This window comes from Bos javanicus, chromosome 20, assembly GCF_032452875.1.
Source record: "Bos javanicus breed banteng chromosome 20, ARS-OSU_banteng_1.0, whole genome shotgun sequence".
NCBI classification, from domain to species: Eukaryota; Metazoa; Chordata; class Mammalia; order Artiodactyla; family Bovidae; genus Bos; species Bos javanicus.
In genome coordinates this window covers 23,739,738-23,760,196 of record NC_083887.1, presented here as the reverse complement: position 1 = coordinate 23,760,196, position 20,459 = coordinate 23,739,738, and the positions used below count along the sequence as shown (strand labels likewise).

The window sequence follows — 20,459 nt, the reverse complement described above, 5'->3', positions numbered from 1 at the left end:
AACCTTAAATGTATTTTTAATAAAAGTCAAAGATAAATTTTTTAAATAGTTAATACCCCCAGGTTTGACCTACTGACAAAACCCAGATTATTTCTTTACCCCAGGTATGCATTGTAGATCGTCAGATGATCTGAATCTGCCATGGCCAAGGCTGATTTTGCAAGATCTGCTTCATCTTTTCGACCAATTGGTGTGATAAAAGGAGACTTCTCTGTCATAACTGCAGCTAATGTTGCCTGCCCATAAATAAACAAAAAAATTTAACCTTAAAGAGGTACACACTGAAAGCTGATTTGTATTGTAATAGAAAGCAAATCATAAAACAACTGCACTTTCAAGTTGCATGCTTCTTCTTTTGAATTTACTGTGTTCTATAATAGCTAGCATTTTCGTTTTAGTTAGTTACTTTTAGTTTCATTTTATGGAATTTAAAAAATCTATCATTTACTTTTATATTATCTTTGTGAGACAGGGAAGTAATAGCAACAGAATCAGGATTTTAAAAAATGAGTATTTGTGCAAGAGACTGATAGTCTGTCACACAGTTAAAAGAAATTCCTTAATCACAGATCAGAGATCTTGACTCTGAGTCTGAATTTCCATTGCCTACAATGCTCCTTAAATATTAAATTCTTAAATAATCTGGACTATATATCAACCCATTTGTTGTTGCTGCAGCTTTTCAGATCAACTATCATGGCAGTAGATATTTCTTGGACTCAACACAATTCTGGTATATATTTCTGATACTAGGGGGAAAAAAAAAAGACTAGAGTAAGTTATACTCTCCCCATTTTGATTTCAAACAGCCTTATTTGTAGTCCCAGAAAAGGCTACAACTTGATAAAGTTGGAATGGCAAAGCAGGCAAGAGATTCAGAGAGAGGCAAAAAGTTTGTTAATTCTGAGATAATTTGAGAAAACAGAATTGCTGGTAATTGCTAGCTCAGAGAAAACCCAGAAAAAGGGAAGGAAGTTTTGATTCTAAAGTGTGGAGTTCAAAACCGTCAATGAATCCATCTACTATGTGAATCATCTACTATATATATATATATATATACACACACACACACACACACACACACACACACACAGAAAGAATTAAGTAAATATTTCAAGTGGGATGTTTGATAGCACAAGTCTACAAGCCAAAACCCTTTTACAAAATAATACCCACAATACACAAGAGTATATGGGTAAAGATACTTTCTTGTATATAAATATAAAAAGTTAAATATTCAAAAATTTTCATTAAGCATTCAGATTTTCTGGCTTTAATGTTAGTATGCTGCTTCTGCTGCTAAGTTGCTTCAGTCATGTCCGACTCTGAGTGACGCCATAGATGGCAGCCCACCAGGCTTCTCCGTCCCTGGGATTCTCCAGGCAAGAACACTGGAGTGGGTTGCCATGTCCTTCTCCAATGCATGAAAGTGAAAAGTGAAAGGGAAGTCGCTCAGTCGTGCCCGACCCTTCACATCCCCATGGACTGCAGCCCACCAGGCTCCTCCGTCCATGGGATTTTCCAGGCAAGAGTACTGGAGTAGGGTGCCATTGCCTTCTCTGTAATGTTAGTATAGACACTCTATTTAGTTAAAAATTTTTTCCCAACTTAATACCTCCCCAAGCAAAATGATATTTACAGTGAAGAAGCAGCAGTGTTGCCTGTCTTACCACTGGATCCAGGCAGCCAAAAATGGCGCCAAAAATAAGCATCTTGCCAATCTTGACATTCACAGGCAGAGCTGCAAGGTGCTGGCCCAGTGGGGTCAGTTTAGGCTCGTTTAGTTCACAAGCTCCAATTTTTCGGAGTAAATTCATTGCATTGCTGATTACTTGAAGCTGAGGAGGATCTAAAGCTTTGGAGAGGAAATCTTCAGGAGAACCAAGATTGCATTTCTGCAGATTGAAAAAGTGATAAATTGGATGTGATCAGAAAAAATTTAAAAAAAGATGGTCAAACTGGAACTAAATTTAAGTAAAATTTTAAGCAAAGAGGAGATTTTTCCAGTTGCATATTTTTAGTTTCTTCATTCCTGATTTTTATAGAACCAAAAAATCTAAGAACTGAAGGATATTTTAGATCTTTCATACCAGGAAGCCTTTGGTCTAGTTCAGGACTTTTCAAGACCAGCTCTGTTGTTAGTGGGCCCAGATAATTCTTTGTTTTAGGGGACTGTGCTGTTCACTGTAGAGTGTTCAGCAGCATCCCTGGTCTTGACCCACTAGATGTCCATAGCATGGTCTCCCTCTCCCCTCAGTTCTGACAACTAAAAATGTCTCCTGACATTCCAGGCTTTCCCTGGTAAGCAATATTATCCCCAGTTGAGAACCAGGTTCTGGGCTATGAGTCTGTATTTTAATTTCTTAAAGTATGAGTGCCTATGGCAGATTTAAAGCACAGTGAGTTACTTACAAAATACGGGGGAAGGGGGAATTTCTTAGAGCAGAGTAAATAAAATACTTGAAAATCTAGTGCAACAGAAGGTAAGATAAATTTAGGTCTTCTTTTTCTTTTTTCTTAGAAAGGGGTGGAGAACAAAAGTTCATCTAAATTCCCTTGGGATTACCATAATATGAAGACATAATTCCTCCAAAGGCACACGCAAGATTTCAGGGACAGAATAGTCCATAAAGCCTTCAAATCTGAAAAATAAGGTAATATAATCCTAAACACATATTATCAGAAATGCCACGCTGGTTTGTGTGTTTTTAATCTCCAGGCTATGCCATACCTTTCTCTTGTGTACATGCGGAAACAGAAGCCATCTCTGACCCGCCCAGCTCTCCCCTGGCGCTGCAGAGCACTGGCTTTGCTGACAAATGTCTCAACCAAAGAACTCATCTGACTGCTCTCATGGTACCTAGAAAAATGTTTTAGGAGATAATATGTAGATAACCAACTTAAATCAAAATCTAAAAACAAAAAGGGAAGTATTTGATTCTAAAGTTGAAGATTAGAATGCCTATTAATTATGCAATAAGAATTCTTTGAAAAAGTGAGAAATTCTGCTGTGAACATCACAATTCAAAGCACCTTTCACAAAATACAGTTCAACCCTGAAAACACTTCCTCTAAAGGTACAGTTAAAAAAAATCAGGAGTATATTTTGTACTGGACAGTCATACTCATTTCCAAATATTGCTAAAGTTTTCTAAGATTAGGGACAGTGTATATAGATTAGAATAGACCACAAAGATGATCTCCCTTATTTGTTAAATATAAACATCAAAACATTTATAAAGCAATAATCTTTCTGTTATTTAACAGTTAAAGTCATCTACTATGCTCCAATTACTGTACTACGTACTTTCAATTTATGAAATTTTAATTTTCCCACTTACATATGAGGAGAATACTGATAATTGTAACTGATGTCATATTACTTGCTCAAGACTATAGATCAGAGATTTATAATCTAACTCTGATTCTAAAACCCATGCTTTTTATAATCCCACAAATAATGCTTTTGTAAAACAATTTATTTTACAAACTAACTGATAAGTATTTATGTCTGAACGTTTTCTTAGCACTTTCCTATCAGTAGCAGTACACTGATATTACTTATGGGAAAACCGATGACATCAATTTTGACGTTTATTCTCAGACATTTAAAACTTCCCTACAGCTTCTCTGAAACCTTTTGTTTTGGACAGAATTAGGACATTTGAGATGTTCCCCATGTGATTCTGAGATCTAGTGCTTGTTTTGGCAGTACATGTACTGACTGGGATGGTTCTGTGATGTCTCCTAACAATTCAAGAGTCCCAAGCCCTTTTCAAGTTAAATATGTTTTGATTTGGGAGGAAAATGCAAACTTACTTATTTTCTTTCGTTCTTCCAGTATCAATTACAAATACAACATCTGGAATAGTGATACCTGTCTCTGCAATATTTGTTGCCAAAACAATCTGAAAACACAAAGCCAAAACATTTAGGTAACAACTTTCAGCCATGTGCCATCACTTAAAAATTCTTTAGTTTAGCCAATGCATTTTAAAAAGTGAATTCCAATTATTCTTTACAAAAATTCACAATCTAATTGCTATTGCTGTGTAACTTAAATTTGCTCTAATTAATTTTATCACCTCATTAATTATTAAAGTATTTCCAACAGAAATACTTTTAGTCCCTTAATTCTAGTCAGTCATTTTAAAAATGATACACATAGAATGGGAAAGTGGGTCAGAGAATGGAGACTGCTCAGCAGAAACTTTACAATTATTAGGGAATACTTTCTTTAGTAAGGAGAACTGGTGGGTTGTTGCCCCGGCTCTGCTACTTATTAGCTTTGCGACCTGGGCAAGTCATTTTACCTCTCTGGTCTCAAATTAGGAGGTAGAAATATATTTCTTAGGTCCCTTTCTAGCTCAAAAGTTCTTAATGGTGATGGCTGAATAGCCCATCTTCTTGTGTGTGTGTTTTTTTCTTCTGTTGAGTCTTTGGAGGTGAAACATTTAGGAAACTCTAGGTCAGTTCACTATGTTATCACTCTATCTCAATACTGAATGCTTGCTTTTCTTATCCTTCATCCTAGGAAAGAGAACCCAGATTATTAAGACTTAGATAGGACCTAGGTGATCAAAGTGTTTAGAGGTGGTGGAATTCTTTTCTTCAGACAAAATCTTTCAGAGAAGCCCAAATGTTACAGATCAGAGCATAACCTATGAACCCCTGGATTTTTCAGAGCACAGTTAGAAAATCATAAATTTAATTCAACCCCTTTTAAAGATGAGAAAGTAAGGCTGAGTAGGTTGTCAAAGGCCACAGACATGGCAGCAGCTTCGGGACAAGAATCTGAGAAACTTTTTCCAAGTATCTCTTCATTCAGAATCCTGAAGACAGGAGACAATGAAAATACCTTAAGATTGTTTCCTAACCTAATGTTCTCTGTGTTGCAAAAATGATCAGGGATGAATAGATTATAGAGAACAAAAAAAAAGAATCCTCCCAGGGTTTAAGTAGCTTCTGACATCAAACATCCTTTGTGTTCTCTTCTTGAAGGAATAGTAGTGACTTTTTCTTCTCAAAAGCAACAATAATGCCATGTTTTTAAACTGCTGCTGCTGCTGCTAAGTCGCTTCAGTCGTGTCCGACTCTGTGCGACCCCATAGACGTCTGGCAGCCCACCAGGTTCCCCCATCCCTGGGATTCTCCAGGCAAGAACACTGGAGTGGGTTGCCATTTCCTTCTCCAGTGCATGAAAGTGAAAAGTCAAAGTGAAGTCGCTCAGTCGTGTCCGACTCTCAGCGACCCCATGGACTGCAGCCTTCCAGGCTCCTCCATCCATGGGATTTTCCAGGCAAGAGTACTGGAGTGGGGTGCCATTGCCTTCTCCTACCACTCCTCTAAAGTTATTGATAACACATAATATAAACACCTAACATAATATAAATATAATTGAATTTTAATATTGGGTTCATTTTTGATGATATTAGACTGTGGAGCATCTGGAATCTGCCATGTATAGGGCACTTAATAACTGTCTTTGATGATAGGGAGTCATTTTCATGAACTGTTCTCAGGTGGATCACATATAAATTTGATGTACTGAGTTTTACCTTCCTGACTCCTTGAGGAGGAAGTGTGAATGCTGCAGCTTGATCTTGAGTTGAAAGAATAGAATGCAGAGCTATCACTTTATATCTGAAAGTTAAAATCATAGTTCTTAGCAAGAGTTTCTCTTTAGAAGACACTGCAAAGAATAACAAAATTTATTTGCAAATAGGAAGCAATTTAAAAATGTTTTATTATGAAAAATTTTAAACACACACAAAAGTTCTGAGAATCATATATATATACTCATTGATGAGAAAAAATTTAATATGAATTATATGAATGTAGGGTTTAAAGAATTTTAAAAAATATATTCTGATGCCAAAGTGATAATGATAACAGCAGTAATAAACTATATGAAAACAAACACAGTAAAGAGCCAGCTCAGTCTGTGTGGATGATAAGCTGCAGTGCTGTTGGGGTTTTGCACCATCCCACGGGGTGGGGAGGGGAGTCACCATCTTATTCTTAACTACAAGTTTCCCTCTGCTAAATCATATTAAGAAAATAAAACAAATGTAGAAAAAGTACCTAAAATTTTTAGTAGATAAAATGCTATAACAGAAAGTTAAAATAAGAATTGCTTTGTCATGGACAATTTTAAATAAAGGTGAAAAGACTTTGAAAGCTCTGATCAAGAATTTTAATGTACAAAACACTGCTCTATTTTAAAACTACCAGGAATATAATGAAGATCTGTAGTTACCGTTCTGAAAAAAATCTTCTGTCAGTTGATAAGAGATCATACAACTGTTGAATATGAGCAAGGCCTGGTAAAAAGATCAGTACTGCTCCTTCAACATTTTTGAACTGAGGACTTCTGTCTGAAATTTTTTGAAAGATACAGTATTCAAAAATAAGGAACAGCATATAAAATATTAATAAAACATCGCCAGTTAGTAGAAAAGTTTTATCAAAACAAATGGAGACACATTAGAAATAGGTACATACCTAAATATGTAAGAAGTTCCAAAATGAGATCCAGGTTGATTTTATGAGGATTCATGTAGAGAATAGCATGCTGTGTGCGACTGCTATACTTTTGGTAAAATGGATTTAAATCAGCACTTGTTCCAGTCTGAACTGGGATGTATTCCTAAAAGAAACATAATAGGAAAAACCTGAACAAAAATATGAAGTAAAGACAAAGAAGGAAAAAACGAGCTACTTGCGTTTATTTAAATCTATATTTTTCTGTCACCATTATTTCATTAAAATATAGCAAGAATACAATTTTTAACAGTATTAAAGTATGATAAAATTTCATCTCTATCCTATTAATTTCACCCAGCCCCCTGAAGTACAGCAAAACTTTTAATCTTGGCATGTAAACACTTAAAGAAATGAAGAAAAACAGAATAATGGCTGCACTGTTCTGTGGCAACTGAAAAGCAGGCCAAGAGGTCGTGATAACTTTACTAAGTAATTTACACCTGCCTCATTCTAGATTCTACTTTGGTTGCTGAGTTCCAACTATCTCCTTTGAAATACTATCTTTAATTTTTTGACGTCTTTCTTTTGTTTCTAATCTCTGTTTCTACAGTTTTAAGAAGATTTTAGTTTTTGCTTCCTTGATTTATCTGCTTAATTAAAAGATTAACTAAATTTGTCCATTAGATGAATGAAATATTGTAGATACAGTGAAAACATGTAAATAGTACCACTGGTCAAAATGCAGGAGCATAGCTTTTGTGATATTCCTAAAATTATGTCATTCAGACTAAACTAACTCTCTATGAAGAACTGTGCTTCCCTGGATGGCTAATGCCAGCACAAAGGCTCTTAAGAAAACCAGTGGCAGGGATCTAGACTCTGGGCCTGCGCCAGCCAATTTAAGGTGTTGAGATAAAGCAAATATCATAAACCAAACAGTAAGTAAAAACAGTAAAAGAGTCAATAAAACAAAGATTAAAGAAATTATCTTTAAAATTTGCTCATAATCGTATCTGTTATTCCTCTAACAAAATGTATTTGAATGCACTGTGCCAGCCACATGACTTTAAAACTCTTATGGTAGTTTGTGCCTTGGACATCATCCTCAGATGTCTTTTAAAATGTTTTCTTCTTACCTGATACTTTTTTATTCCCCCTGCTTTGGTTGTAACATTAATGGTTATTTCTTCTTCCTCCTCCAGAAATTTCTGACAATATTCTGAGTCTTTCTCCAGTACAAAGCCTGTTTCCTCTATTATATCTTCAAGATGAAAAACCTGCACAGATGAAGGCATATCAACAGTGAGCTCAAATTCATTTCAGTAAATATCATCTTAAAGAGAACAAGGGATTGCTAGCTTCCTGAATGTTACCACATGCTAATTAGAATATTATGAAAAAAAATTTTTTCTGCATTATTTGGGAATGAAGAACTTGCCTGATATAGATGTGTATCTGTCCCTAGCAGTTCTAGGACAAAGTACATTATGATGTATATTTTTTACATGTGAAAATCAATTTAAAGATTGTTTATCAGCTGAACCAAAAGGGCAAACATTGAGAATAGAAGAAAGCTTCAAAGACAAATCCCCCTCAATTTGAGGGATGGGTGGAAAGTTCAGTTCAGTTGCATCCAACTCTTTGCGACCCCACGGACTGCAGTACGCCAGAATTCCCTGTCCATCACCAACTCCTGAAGCTTACTCAAACTCATGTCCATCGAGTCGGTGATGCCATCCAACCATCTCATCCTCGTTTGTCCCATTCTCCTCCCGCCTTCAGTCTTACCCAGCATCAGGGTCTTTTCCAATGAGTCAGTTCTTCACATCAGGTGGACAAAGTGCTGGAATTTCAGCTTCAGCATCAGTCCTTCCAATGAATATTCAGGACTGATTTCCTTTAGGATGGACTGGTTGGATGTCCTTGCAGTCCAAGGGACTCTCAAGAGTCTTCTCCAACACCACAGTTCAAAAGCATCAATTCTTCAGCGCTCAGCCGTCTTTATACTCCAACTCTCATATCCGACTTCCACATGGTGGAAAAGCAGTTCCTTATTGTTAGGCAGTGACCCCAATCTGGATGTAGATTTGGCTTTGCTATAGAACTGTGTTTTATGCTGTGTACCTGAGGTATGTCATTCAGCACAATCCTTCCAGTCCACCCATGCTTAGTCAAGGCAGCTCAACTATCTGATTCCCAAGGCCAGCTCCAGGTCCTCTCTTGGCTTGCATTACCTTAGGAATAGTTCTAGACTCAGACTTAAGGGGGAGAAGGCAATGGCACCCCACTCCAGTACTCTTGCCTGGAAAATCCCATGGACAGAGGAGCCTGGTAGGCTGCAGTCCATGGGGCTGCTAGGAGTCGGACACGACTGAGCGACTTCCCTTTCACTTTCATGCATTGGAGAAGGCAATGGCAACCCACTCCAGTGTTCTTGCCTGGAGGATCCCAGGGATGGGGGAGCCTGCTGGGCTGCCATCTATGGGGTTGCACAGAGTCAGACACGACTGAAGCGACTTAGTAGCAGCAGCAAACTTAAGGGCCTATCTTCTGGGGACACTCACTGGTGGGCACGTAGTTTCTGTTTACATAGGCATTATTAAAAAAACTTACCTCAACAGGATAACTTCTTCCGGAAATTCTCAGAATAGGGCAGTGTGTGAAATAGGTAGAAAACTTTTCACAGTCTACAGTGGCACTCATGAGAATCAAATGTAAATCAGAACGTTTCTGTAAAATTTCCTTCAAGATAATTAGTAGGAAGTCTGACTGGACACTTCTCTCATGAACCTAGTATAAAGAGAATTAAAAAAAACAGTCATATATAAGGTCTGTGTGTGTTATTTGCTCAGTCGTGTTCAACTCTTTGCAACCCCATGGGCTGTAGCCCACCAGGCTCCTCTGTCCATGGAATTCTCCAGGCAAAAATACTGGAGGGGTTGCCATTTCCTTCTCCAGGGAATCTTTCCAACCAAAGGATCATCCTCAGGTCTCCTGCATTGCAGGCAGATTCTTTAACATTTGAGCCACCAGGGAAGCCCTTACATAATAAGGTCTATTAAGAAGTTAAAACAATCAGACCTTCAAATCTACTAAAAGTTAATCAATATTTACATACAGTCAATACATAGAGAAGGTGAGAGAAGCTGTGTTTCAAATGAGGTAGATCTTCCAAACTGAAAATAAAGTCACCCTCTTTAAAACTGAAGTCAGTAAAAATCAGCATATAATGAACAAGATTAGCTATGATAGTAAGACTCTTACCTTAGGAGATAGTCTATAACTGTTCAGCTGATAAGATTAAAGTATCTCCCAAATTTCACTCAGAAGCCAGTGTAATGCTTAAAAGCTCTGCCACTAATATATAATTGAACAGACACAAAACTGCAGCAAGACAGATCGTTTATACACTTTTCTGCAAAGGGGGAATTATTTTAGTATGAATCTGACAGGTTCTATCAACTGCCTAAAAAATGGGTTTTATGCTTTTCGAACAGATGCATTTTAGGGATGAGCACTGTAAACTTGCTAAAGAGCATTAAAACATGGGATGTTGTCAGAACTTAGTATCTGCTGGATGTACTAGTCTATATTGCCATTTGCTGTACTGGATTTATTTCTACCCCATTTTATTTCTTGAGATTTAAAGCAGCATACAAAAGATAGAATACATTGAGATAACAAAAACTAAAACAGGTTTGATCAACAAAAATTAAAATAGGTTTGATCATTTTGCGTGGAAGGGAGGCAATAGTGGTTAAATGTTCAGACTCTGGAATTGCTTGCTTAGGCTTAATTCTTCTTGGCTTGATCAATTAAAATATGACTTTGGGAAAGTTATTCAAATATCCCTGGGCCTATTTCTTCTCCTATAAAACAATACAAATTTCATAGAGTGATTGGCTATCAGAGGAGATCAACAAATAGTACTCAGCATTGTGCTAGATGCTGGGGAATAATGACTGAAATAGTCATTTCAGAGTTTATAGCCTTATAATTGGATTCTGTATAGGATGGCTTGAAATTATATATGAAGGGCAACTATTTTGGTTTTTTTTCAGTCTAATATTCTTTTTTGGTTTTGTTTTATATATATATATTTTATATATGTTTATATATATATATTTTTTATTGGAGTTATAGTTGATTTACAATGTTGTATTAGTTCCTGCTGTACAGCAAGGGGTAGCTAATTCAGGTGGTCAGGAAGGCTGCTAAGAGGGAATTGATATCTATGTGAGAACTGAAATGAGTTTTTAAAAAAGGAGGAAAGAACAGTATGAAAAAGGGAGAGAAGTGGTCATGGGACATAACTTGTGCAAAATCATGGAGGACAGTGGGATCATACTACATTTCAAGAAATGATGCAACAAAAATAATGCCTTGAGCATGAGATGAGGAATGGGCAAGAGACAGAGAGGGTGAGGTGCTCAGTAATCTGTTCATATGAGGTCTCGTAAACTCTGTTAAGAAGCTGAGACTTTATCCTAATGAGTCAGGATAGTGAGTAAGATATTTTAAAGTAGGGGCATCATGTGGTTTGAACTTTGTTTTAAAAAAGGTAACTCTAGCTATAATGTGAAGAATGTAGAAGAGAACAAAACAGAAAGTAGGCAGTTTAATTAGAAGCTTATTAAGTAATTAAATAACATAATGGTAGCATATATGAGGGCAATGCCAGTAAATACAGAGAGAAGTATATGAATGAGAGAAGTATTCAAAAAAATTCAACAAAGTCCAGGTGACCTGATTTAGAGGATATGCAAGAAAGAAGGAATAATTTTGGATATTTTTACTTTACTGGTTTGATCAGGATATTATCTGAAGCTTGAGAGAAATATTTTCTGATAGATGAAACAGATCTGGGGAACCTCCTCAAATAGATGGTAATTCATACAGGTATCATTTTTTAAAATTTATTTTTTGCTGCACTGCTCTGCATGTGGGAACTTAGTTCCTCAAGCAGGGATTGAACCTGTGTCCCTGCAGTGGAAGCATGGAGTCTTAATCACTGGATTGCCAGGGAAGTCCCCAAATATTGATTTTTTAAAAAAGAAAATTTTAAATGAGGATAAGACATAAAATGTATACTTTATTAAGTACATTTTAGAGAGGTGGGCAAAAAGATTGGCTGTAAACATAACAGCTGCCAGAGGAAAAGCTGCATAACTCTCACACTGACCATAAACTAAAACAAATCACACAACTATTCCTAATAAGAAAGTCAGAGTATCATCCTAAACATCTTTATAAAGAAGCTCCTGAATAATATAATGAGTTCTGTCCCAGCATCTCTTTCATCATTATATTTAACATGATAATGAATTTCACTGGGTTTTCTCTTATTGTACTGTTCAGTAAGAGGCTGAGAGTATCACACTGAAGCACAGTTCAGTAAATCAGGTCTACAGACTGCTATTAATACTACAAAACCATCAAAGAACAGCTCCCTGCAGTTGGTCTAACTTTTAAATTAGGATTCATTCTGATATATATTTACTAAACAGACTTCCCTGGTGATTCAGACAGTAAAGAATCTGCCTGCAATGAGGGAGACCTGGATTTGATCTCTGGATTGGGAAGATCTCCTGGAGAAGGGAATGGCAACCCACTCCAGTACTCTGGCCTGGAGAATTCCATGGACAGAGGAGCCTGGCGGGCTACAGCTCATGGGGTCTCAAAGAGTTGGACACAACTGAGTGACTCACACATACACAGTTTTTTGATAATTTGGAGTGCCCAGAAAAACTACTGGCTGATGCAAATATTTCATCTTAACTAACAGAAAAAAATTCTCATTATAAACAGACAAATTAGCATTGTAAGTTGATTCTTGATGATACTGCTAAAATCCAGGTATTAACAAACATGGCTACACCCATCACTGCCAGGAGCAGTTACCCATGCTAAGTCACTTCCGTCGTGTCCGACTCTGTGTGACCCCATAGACAGCAGCCCACCAGGCTTCCCCGTCCCTGGGATTCTCGTCAAGAACACTGGAGTGGGTTGCCATTTCCTTCTCCAATGAATGAAAGTGAAAAGAGAAAGTGAAGTCGCTCAGTTGTGTCCGACTCTTAGCGACCCCATGGACTGAAGCCTACCAGGCTCCTCCATCCATGGGATTTTCCAGGCAAGAGTACTGGAGTGGGGTGCCATTGCCTTCTCCGAAGTTACCCATGGGCATGCTCAATTGAGCTGCCATACATCCTCTTTCTTTCTCTTGAATTTCTATCACTTACCTATTACCGAAATATTGTATTTAAAAACATCTTAAGCTGAACTAGTACAACAACAGGAAAATGGTTAAATAAATTATGGGATATCCAAATAACACACTTCTATAAAGCTATTAAAAATGGTATTTTTGCAGACTAATGATGTGAGAGAATTATAAAGTGAATATACAAACTATAAAAAAATACATATATAAATGTACAAATGGCAACATTAATTTTTTTCTGAATCATGAGACTACAGATAATTTTTATTTTCATTTTTGTATCTCTCTATACTTCTAATACTTACTAACCAAAAGGAGGAAAATAACCCAGTAATCTATACTTAATATATTAATTAAAAATCTGTTAATTAAATCTATTAATTAAAAATCAAAGAATGATTGAACTTTCACTAATGCCTTCTGAACTTGGTGAATTAAATTCATAAAAACTTTACATCAGGGAAAATTGAAAAAAAATTTTAAATAACTAAAATGCTATATATATAATTTCTTCAAAAAATTATGTACAAAGCAAATCAGTTTAACACACACTAACTGATAAGAGATGTCTGCAGCCGGCTTCCCTAGGCTTGAACCCCTAGCTGCAGAACTTACTGACTGTATGAACTTGAGTAAGCTATATAAACTCTGTGTGCCTCAGTTTCCTCAACTTTAAAATAGGGATAATAATATCTATTTCTTTTGATTAAATGAAGGATTGCTGGAAGGATTAAATGAAGTTGTATACATGAAGTCCTTAGAATAGCCCCTGGCATACAGCAAATGTTCTACAGTATTTGTTAAATGTATCAATTAGCATGAGACCTGTTTGTTAGAGGAAATTAACTAATTACATGTAAAGTGCTTGGCATTTAGTAAAAATGAAAAAAATGTTACCTAGTATTAGAAGTAACATCTTTTTAACACAAAAATGTTTAGAATCATTTCCTGAACATACAGCGATAGAATCTACTCACCTCATCTACAATAACATGAGACACATTTGTTAGGAGACCATCTTCTTGAAGTTTTCTTAGCAGAACCCCTGTTGTACAATAGAGTAACCTGGTAGATTCACTAGCACGAGACTCCATCCGGATCTGATATCCACACAAAGAATTCTGAAGGGAAAACACAGAGCCAAGACTGGATTCTCACAAATGATCTGGGAAATAAGCTTTAGAGACTGAAGTACAGGTGCTGGCCCTGCTCCTATATGGAGCAGTCTAAGTAAATCTGTTTAGTGCCATTTATTACTTTCCTATGTTTTCAATTATACCAAACTATAAAATTTGTTTTGGCAACTTAAACAAGAAAAAACTTTTTTCAGAATTTTCAAACAAAAAGCTGTTCTCCTGCTTTGAGTACCATTAACATGATTATGGAAATATTAATAGATTTAATCAATTTCTTATGAAATTATCTTGGAGCAAAATATTGAGGTGCTTAGGAACAGAATTTTAGATCTGCTCCTACAACTTAAGTCTACTCTTCTATCAAGATCTCATAAAAGCTGCAACCATTAAAAACCAGTGGTGCCTGATGAGAATCCTGAAGTCACTTCTATTTCCATCACATTTTCTTTCTTACTCCTTCAGTCATTCCTTTGCTGTGTTTGTAAACATGTCTGTCATCCCCTTAATTTAAATTCCTTATAAGACAGAAATTGTGCCCTTTGTCCCCTTACATGTCATAAGAGAATCCAGAAAAATTTGCACATAAAATTTTAATGAAGGCTTATCTAACTTAAAGATAAACAAAAATGTTAAGTACCTATCTAGAAAGAACAATTCAAAGCATAATTAAATTGAATTACATGAACTTGTAATTCATTATATTTGGTTCTAAACCAATTTTATTAATTTCTACATTTTGCAGTCACTCTGGTTAAGGTTTGGCCAGTTTTGTGTACACTTTTATCCCCAAACACAGGACAACAGGTATTTTAAGTTCCTTTTTCTATTTTTTTTTTTATATATAGGATTTGAAAATAGTCTGATATAGTCTTCTATATTGTTTTTTGCTTCTGTTCATTGAGCTAATGAAAATCATTCAGGAATATATCCTACAGAAAAGATTTCCAGATACTGAGATATCTGGTATTACAATTTACCTGTATGTATTTATATTCTTTGAATGGTCAACTTAGTAACGTAATATATTGGAGTACTCAGTTATTAAAGTGAATATATTTTTCCTTTTACATGAGAATTTTAATGATAATTACTTACAATCCTTTTCCTATAAAGGAGAGTGGCATATCATACCTATCAAAGAAAACATGAAAAGCACTTGAGATGTGCTATTGAACAAACAGTATTGGTCAAAATTCATATATGGTACAGGTTCCATTTGGATCCCAAGAGCACAGGTAAGTAATGTCATATCATCATTCTCTGAGGTAGAGTTGAACAACATTTTACCTTTCCTCCAGGTCCATTTTCACAGCCCAATTCATCACACACTCTTGTGGCTAGACTCACTGCTGAGATTCTTCGGGGCTGGGTGCAGACGATGTTACATTTAGTTGTTCCCCACTCATTCAGGAGCAGATCTTCTAAGAGAAAATGTGGCACTTGAGTACTTTTACCACTCCCTGTTTCACCTGCCACCACCACAACCCGGTGCCTTTTGAGAGTTTCAACAACTGAACTCCTGTGTTTAAACACAGGTAACTGTTGCCTTTCCTTTAGAAGTCTCTGGTACTTAGGTGTGCTTTGCAACTTTCTAAAGAGGTTTCTAACAGGTTCCAAATCTTCCACCTTTTCTGATTCCAAGGACAGTGCAGAAAAATCCTCATCAGAAACTAAATTTTCCCAAGATTCCTCAGGATCTTCAGAGTTTTCTCTCTTATTTTCAGAATGCTGTTGTTGCTGTTGCTGCTGCTGTTTCAGTTTATTCAGAAGTTTGGCAATAAAAAGGTCACGTGGTTTATTGGTTTCCATTTTATTTAATTCTTCCTTTTTCTTTTCCGCATCACTCCATTCTAGCCAAACATCTCGGTAAGTAGGAGGAAGCAACTGATGAACTGACTATAAAGGAAAAAAATAGTAATACGTTGTGTTGACTAATTACTGGATACCAAAATTCAATAGGTTAGAAATGAAAAGAATAGCTATTGCTTCTTAAAATAGCTCTTAAACTAGTAGGTTACTACCGTATTTTAGTAAAAGATATACAGCATATCTGGAGTAGGAAATGGCAACCTGCTCCAGTATTTTTGCCTGGAAAATTCTATGGCCAGAGGAGGCTAGTGGGCTATATATAGTCCATGGGGTCACAAAGAGTAGACATGACTGAGCGCACACATACATGCATATGATGCAAATCTATAAACAGCATATATATTCAGGCTTCTGGACTTACTAGCTGTGTGACCTTGGGCAAGTAACAACTTCTTGGTGTCTTTAGTTTCTAAATTTGTAAAATGGGGCTAATAATTATACCTCCTTTATATGCATACTCTGAGGTAAACTTTCAGTTAATCAAACACAATGCTTATTCTATGCTATGCTAAGTCACTTCAGTCGTGTCCAACTCTGTGGGACCCCATAGACAGCAGCCCACCAGGCTCCGTCTGTAGCCTACCTGGCTCCTCCCTCCATGGGATTCTCCAGGCAAGAACACTAGAGTGGGTTGCCATTTCCTTCTCCAATGCATGAAAGTGAAAAGTGAAAGTGAAGTCGCTCAGTCGTGTCCGCCGCTTAGCAACCCCATGGATTGCAGCCTAACAGGCTCCTCCGTTCATGGGATTTTCCAAGCAAGAGTACTGGAGTGGGGTGCCATTGCCTTCTCCGAGTGCTTATTCTCGAACACAATAAACTATTAAACACATGTTTATTATTTATTCCTATAGTGGTGCTATTTCCCTGGTGGCTCAGAGGTTAAAGCGTCTGCCGGGAATGTGGGAGACCTGGGTTCGATCCCTGGGTCGGGAAGATCCCCTGGAGAAGGAAATGGCAACCCACTCCAGTACTCTTGCCTGGAGAATCCCATGGAGGGAGGAGCCAGGTAGGCTACAGTCCATGGGGTCACAAAGAGTCAGACATGACTGAGTCACTTCACTTCACTTCATAGTGGTGCTATTTAAATATGCAGATGATCCACAAAGCATTTCTCAAAGTCCCCGCTGAGATTCCATTTGTATATTACAAGTCAAAGTATTTTACTTTGAACTCCATTGGATGGAATCTAAGTTATCCTGCCTCTGTTTTATTAAGAGCCCACAATTATTTTTGAAACATTGACAGTCATTTCCATCAATTAAGCTTACCTTATGATACCTTATTTTGCAAAACAAGGGAAATAAAGACATTAAGAACTTTTACTGAGAGAAAATGGAAAAGAATTATTATTTGGAATTCCACTTAATCAGTGTCTAAATTTTCAGTAGTTCTAATTCACCAGGAAGAAAGATATACACGTTTATTACAAAGAGAAAATGTTGACAATACTCCCAACCAAAAAAAAAGAGCATAGTGTTCTCTTAAAAGTGCTCTCTTCAGTAATACTTATTTTCATCCTTCCTTAAACTGGAAGCTTTAGTCGATATAACCTAAAAGTGAAAACTGGAACCAATGTCTTGTATTTTAAAGTCGAGAGACAATATAACGTTAAAGGAAAACAATTGTTTAAAAACTCTCCTTAATTCAATCACTCTAGCACAGTTTTTTAATCTTTAAATCAGTGTAGCTTGCAAAGCTGGACCAAATGGTTCAGTGCCTCTGGTCCAAGGAGAGAAAGCTTGAACTATGTTTGGAGATGAGACAAAGTCAAAATTATAAATAAGCAAGAAACAAGGACTACTCAGAAGCAGCATTCAGTGAAGAGAAAACTGGCACAAAGGGCCACGATTAAATACTACCTTCCACATGCAGATAGTTTTATGTTGACAAAATACACCCATTACTCCACAAATGAATTTTGAGACACTTGGATCTATAAAAACTTACCTGCCCTTTCACTAAACGATAAAGAGCTAAAGTAGCTCCCAGGTGCTGAGCCTGCATACCGTCCTCTGTTAAGATCGTAGGGCACACGACCAGGACATCATCTTCAGACTTGATTACCCTCACCCTAAAAGAAGCCAAAGACATTTTAAAATAAAATTGATGAAGTAAAAATGGTCAGAATCCCATTAACACTGAACTGTAGTTTACGTTATTTATATTAAATATTCTCACAGAAAACACTATATTAATACTAGCTAATGATTTATAGGCACTATCAACCTAGAGATGTGGAACCAGCTTCCTGAACACCTACTTAACTCATAAGAAAAAAAGTATCTTCATCTTAGATTTTTCTAAAAGTTCACTCAGTTAACCAAAAACATACCTACATTTCCAGTATCTACCTACTGCAACTTTTTCAAAGGAAGGATTTGGACTCTTGGGAAGATTCTTCCTGACCCAATCGATCAGAAACTGTTTGGGAGATTTTCCAGTCCAGCTTCGAGCAGTATAGTCAAAATTTCTTACATCATGAGGTTCTTTCTTTTTCTCTAAAATGACAAAGATTGGTTCTTTAAAAATGCTTATGTAGTAATACAGAATATCTTTTGAAGGATTAAAGTTCTCTCACTTTTGGGAACAGATTTTTTTTAAGAGAATAGGTGAGAAAAGGACGGACAGACCTGATTCGAGCAAGGGAAAGGCTGGCCTAAAAGGAGATAATAGGATGAGCAAAGTCATGGAGCCATGAAACAATATATGTTTTAAGAATGATACAGCTGTAGTACATAGCTGGGAGAATAAGGTGGAAAGGCAGACTGTGGCAGAATGCAAAGGATCGTCAGTGCCATAATAGAAGGTTTGAACTTGTTAACTGATTAACATTTTTAACCAGAAACTCATATTTTGATCTGTGTTACAGAAAGATAATTCTGGCAGGAGTCTGAACTGGAGAGAGATGAGGCTGAAGCCAGATGTTGGTAATCACAAAATGCTAAACAAATTATTATAATTATTACTTTTCCAAGAAAGTATGTGGAAGTGTAACTTTACTGCCATCTTTTGTAGTTTGTTGGAATACAAAGTTAATACAATTTCTCAATTATATAGTCCTTGATGTTTTACTATTTACAAATTACACTTTGGAACACTCTCCCTTCATTTTACCTTTTTCTTCTTCAGGAGCAGCTGCAGACTTTTCAAATAAATTAAAGTTCAAAGCACTTTCTCCTTCTGTGACTACAGGAGGCTTCTTTCTTTCATTCTGTTGGTATGAAATCTTTATGGCTGGATTGAATACTGGATGATCTTCTAAAGTTTCCATTTCTACCAAAAAAAATGATGCTTATTTTGTTTTTATTCATATTTGTTTTTCATGCCTTTTTACTCTGCAATTTTTTTTAAAAAACATTGCTTCTTTTTCCTTCCTACTAGGAATTTGTGCTAGAAGTTCAAGGCAATTTATTTTCACATTATATACTAACATTTTTAGAACAAATCACTTAACAGATGTAGAAGGCCAGGAAAAACATCTTCACTAAAAGTAAATTCTCATGGAATTATATTCACCTCTCCTTCTTGAGTGGAGATAGTGTTTTATGGTGTACACTTCAGGTTAACTAACTATGGCTGTAGGCCAAATCCAGCCCCGCTACCTATTTCCATATGGTCTGTGAGCTAAGGATGATTTTTACATCTTTAACTGGTTGAAAAAGATAAAAGGAAGAAATATTTGGTGCCATGTGAAAATTATATGAAATTTCAGCATCCATAGACTTTTGTGAAAACATAACCATTTGCTTATGTCTTGTATATGGCTGCTTTTATGCTGTGGTAGCAGAGTTGAGTAATCATAACAACCTGTAAAACTTAAATTTACTATTTGGCTTGTTGCAAAAGTTTGCCAACCCCAAGTGTAAACTGTTAGGAAAGAGAAGACATACAAAAAAGAGGCAACTACCATCCTAGGAAAGCCAATAAAAAAGACTTATTAATACATCTAAGAATTTTAAAGTGTTTACCTCTTTGAAATTTCCTTATTTTCTCTTGAGCCTCTCTTTGGCCTTGCTTGTTCTTTTCTAGTTTAAAGGCAGCTGCTTGCTCTTTTGCATCCAGAAGTTTAGCTGCAAGGTGCAAGTACCTTTCATTCTGGTGTTCCAAATAAGATGATGACAAAGAAACGAAGAGCAAGATTAGTTTATCTACTGGCAATGTATTGTATCAAAACCTGTTATCTTTTGATCTTATTCTTCGGTCCAACAAATCTTTTAGCAATTTTTCATAGAGAAATAATACAAACGCGCAAATCTGTAGGTACACAGATGTTCACTGCAGTAGTGATTGAAAAGGAAAACTGGAAATCAAGGGTGGTATGCTCTACAGAGAAAACTAGTCATTGGGGGGAAAAGTCAAGAAGCAATAGAATGAGGGTAATGCAAAGAACTGACTCACTAGAAAAGACCCTGATGCTGGGAAAGATTGAAGGTGGGAAGAGAAGGGGGCGACAGAGGATGAGATGGTTGGTTGGTATCACTGACTCAATGGACATGAGTTTGAGTAAGCTTTGGGAGTTGGTGATGGGACAGGGAAGCCTGGCGTGTTGCAGTCCACAGGGTTGCAAAGAGTCGGACATGATGAGCAACTGAACTGAATTGAATCCAAATGGAGAAACTTACTTGACATGTTAAATAAAATAAGCAAACTATGGAATAAAATGTAAGTATGAGCTCATTTCTGTAAAAAGAAAAGTTACTTTTACACGTTTTATAAATATATGGATTTAAAGGACTGCATATGCAATA

At 36.5% G+C, this 20,459-nt stretch overlaps 1 protein-coding gene across 1 annotated transcript in view; it reads right to left on the bottom strand.

Moving 5' to 3' along the window:
- Window positions 1-20,459, bottom strand: part of DHX29 (DExH-box helicase 29) — a 47,313-nt gene that overhangs the window by 9,498 nt on the left and 17,356 nt on the right. Inside the window, exons 7-22 of the mRNA XM_061393516.1 lie at window positions 19,680-19,806; window positions 18,826-18,984; window positions 18,044-18,209; window positions 17,659-17,782; window positions 15,130-15,738; window positions 13,684-13,827; window positions 9,100-9,276; window positions 7,623-7,763; window positions 6,505-6,649; window positions 6,260-6,377; window positions 5,559-5,643; window positions 3,820-3,908; window positions 2,732-2,860; window positions 2,567-2,642; window positions 1,671-1,895; window positions 100-236 (exon numbers count right to left, since the gene is read on the bottom strand). Coding sequence (XP_061249500.1) covers window positions 100-236; window positions 1,671-1,895; window positions 2,567-2,642; window positions 2,732-2,860; window positions 3,820-3,908; window positions 5,559-5,643; window positions 6,260-6,377; window positions 6,505-6,649; window positions 7,623-7,763; window positions 9,100-9,276; window positions 13,684-13,827; window positions 15,130-15,738; window positions 17,659-17,782; window positions 18,044-18,209; window positions 18,826-18,984; window positions 19,680-19,806 — 2,651 coding nt within the window. The remainder of the gene's footprint in view (window positions 1-99; window positions 237-1,670; window positions 1,896-2,566; window positions 2,643-2,731; window positions 2,861-3,819; window positions 3,909-5,558; window positions 5,644-6,259; window positions 6,378-6,504; window positions 6,650-7,622; window positions 7,764-9,099; window positions 9,277-13,683; window positions 13,828-15,129; window positions 15,739-17,658; window positions 17,783-18,043; window positions 18,210-18,825; window positions 18,985-19,679; window positions 19,807-20,459) is intronic.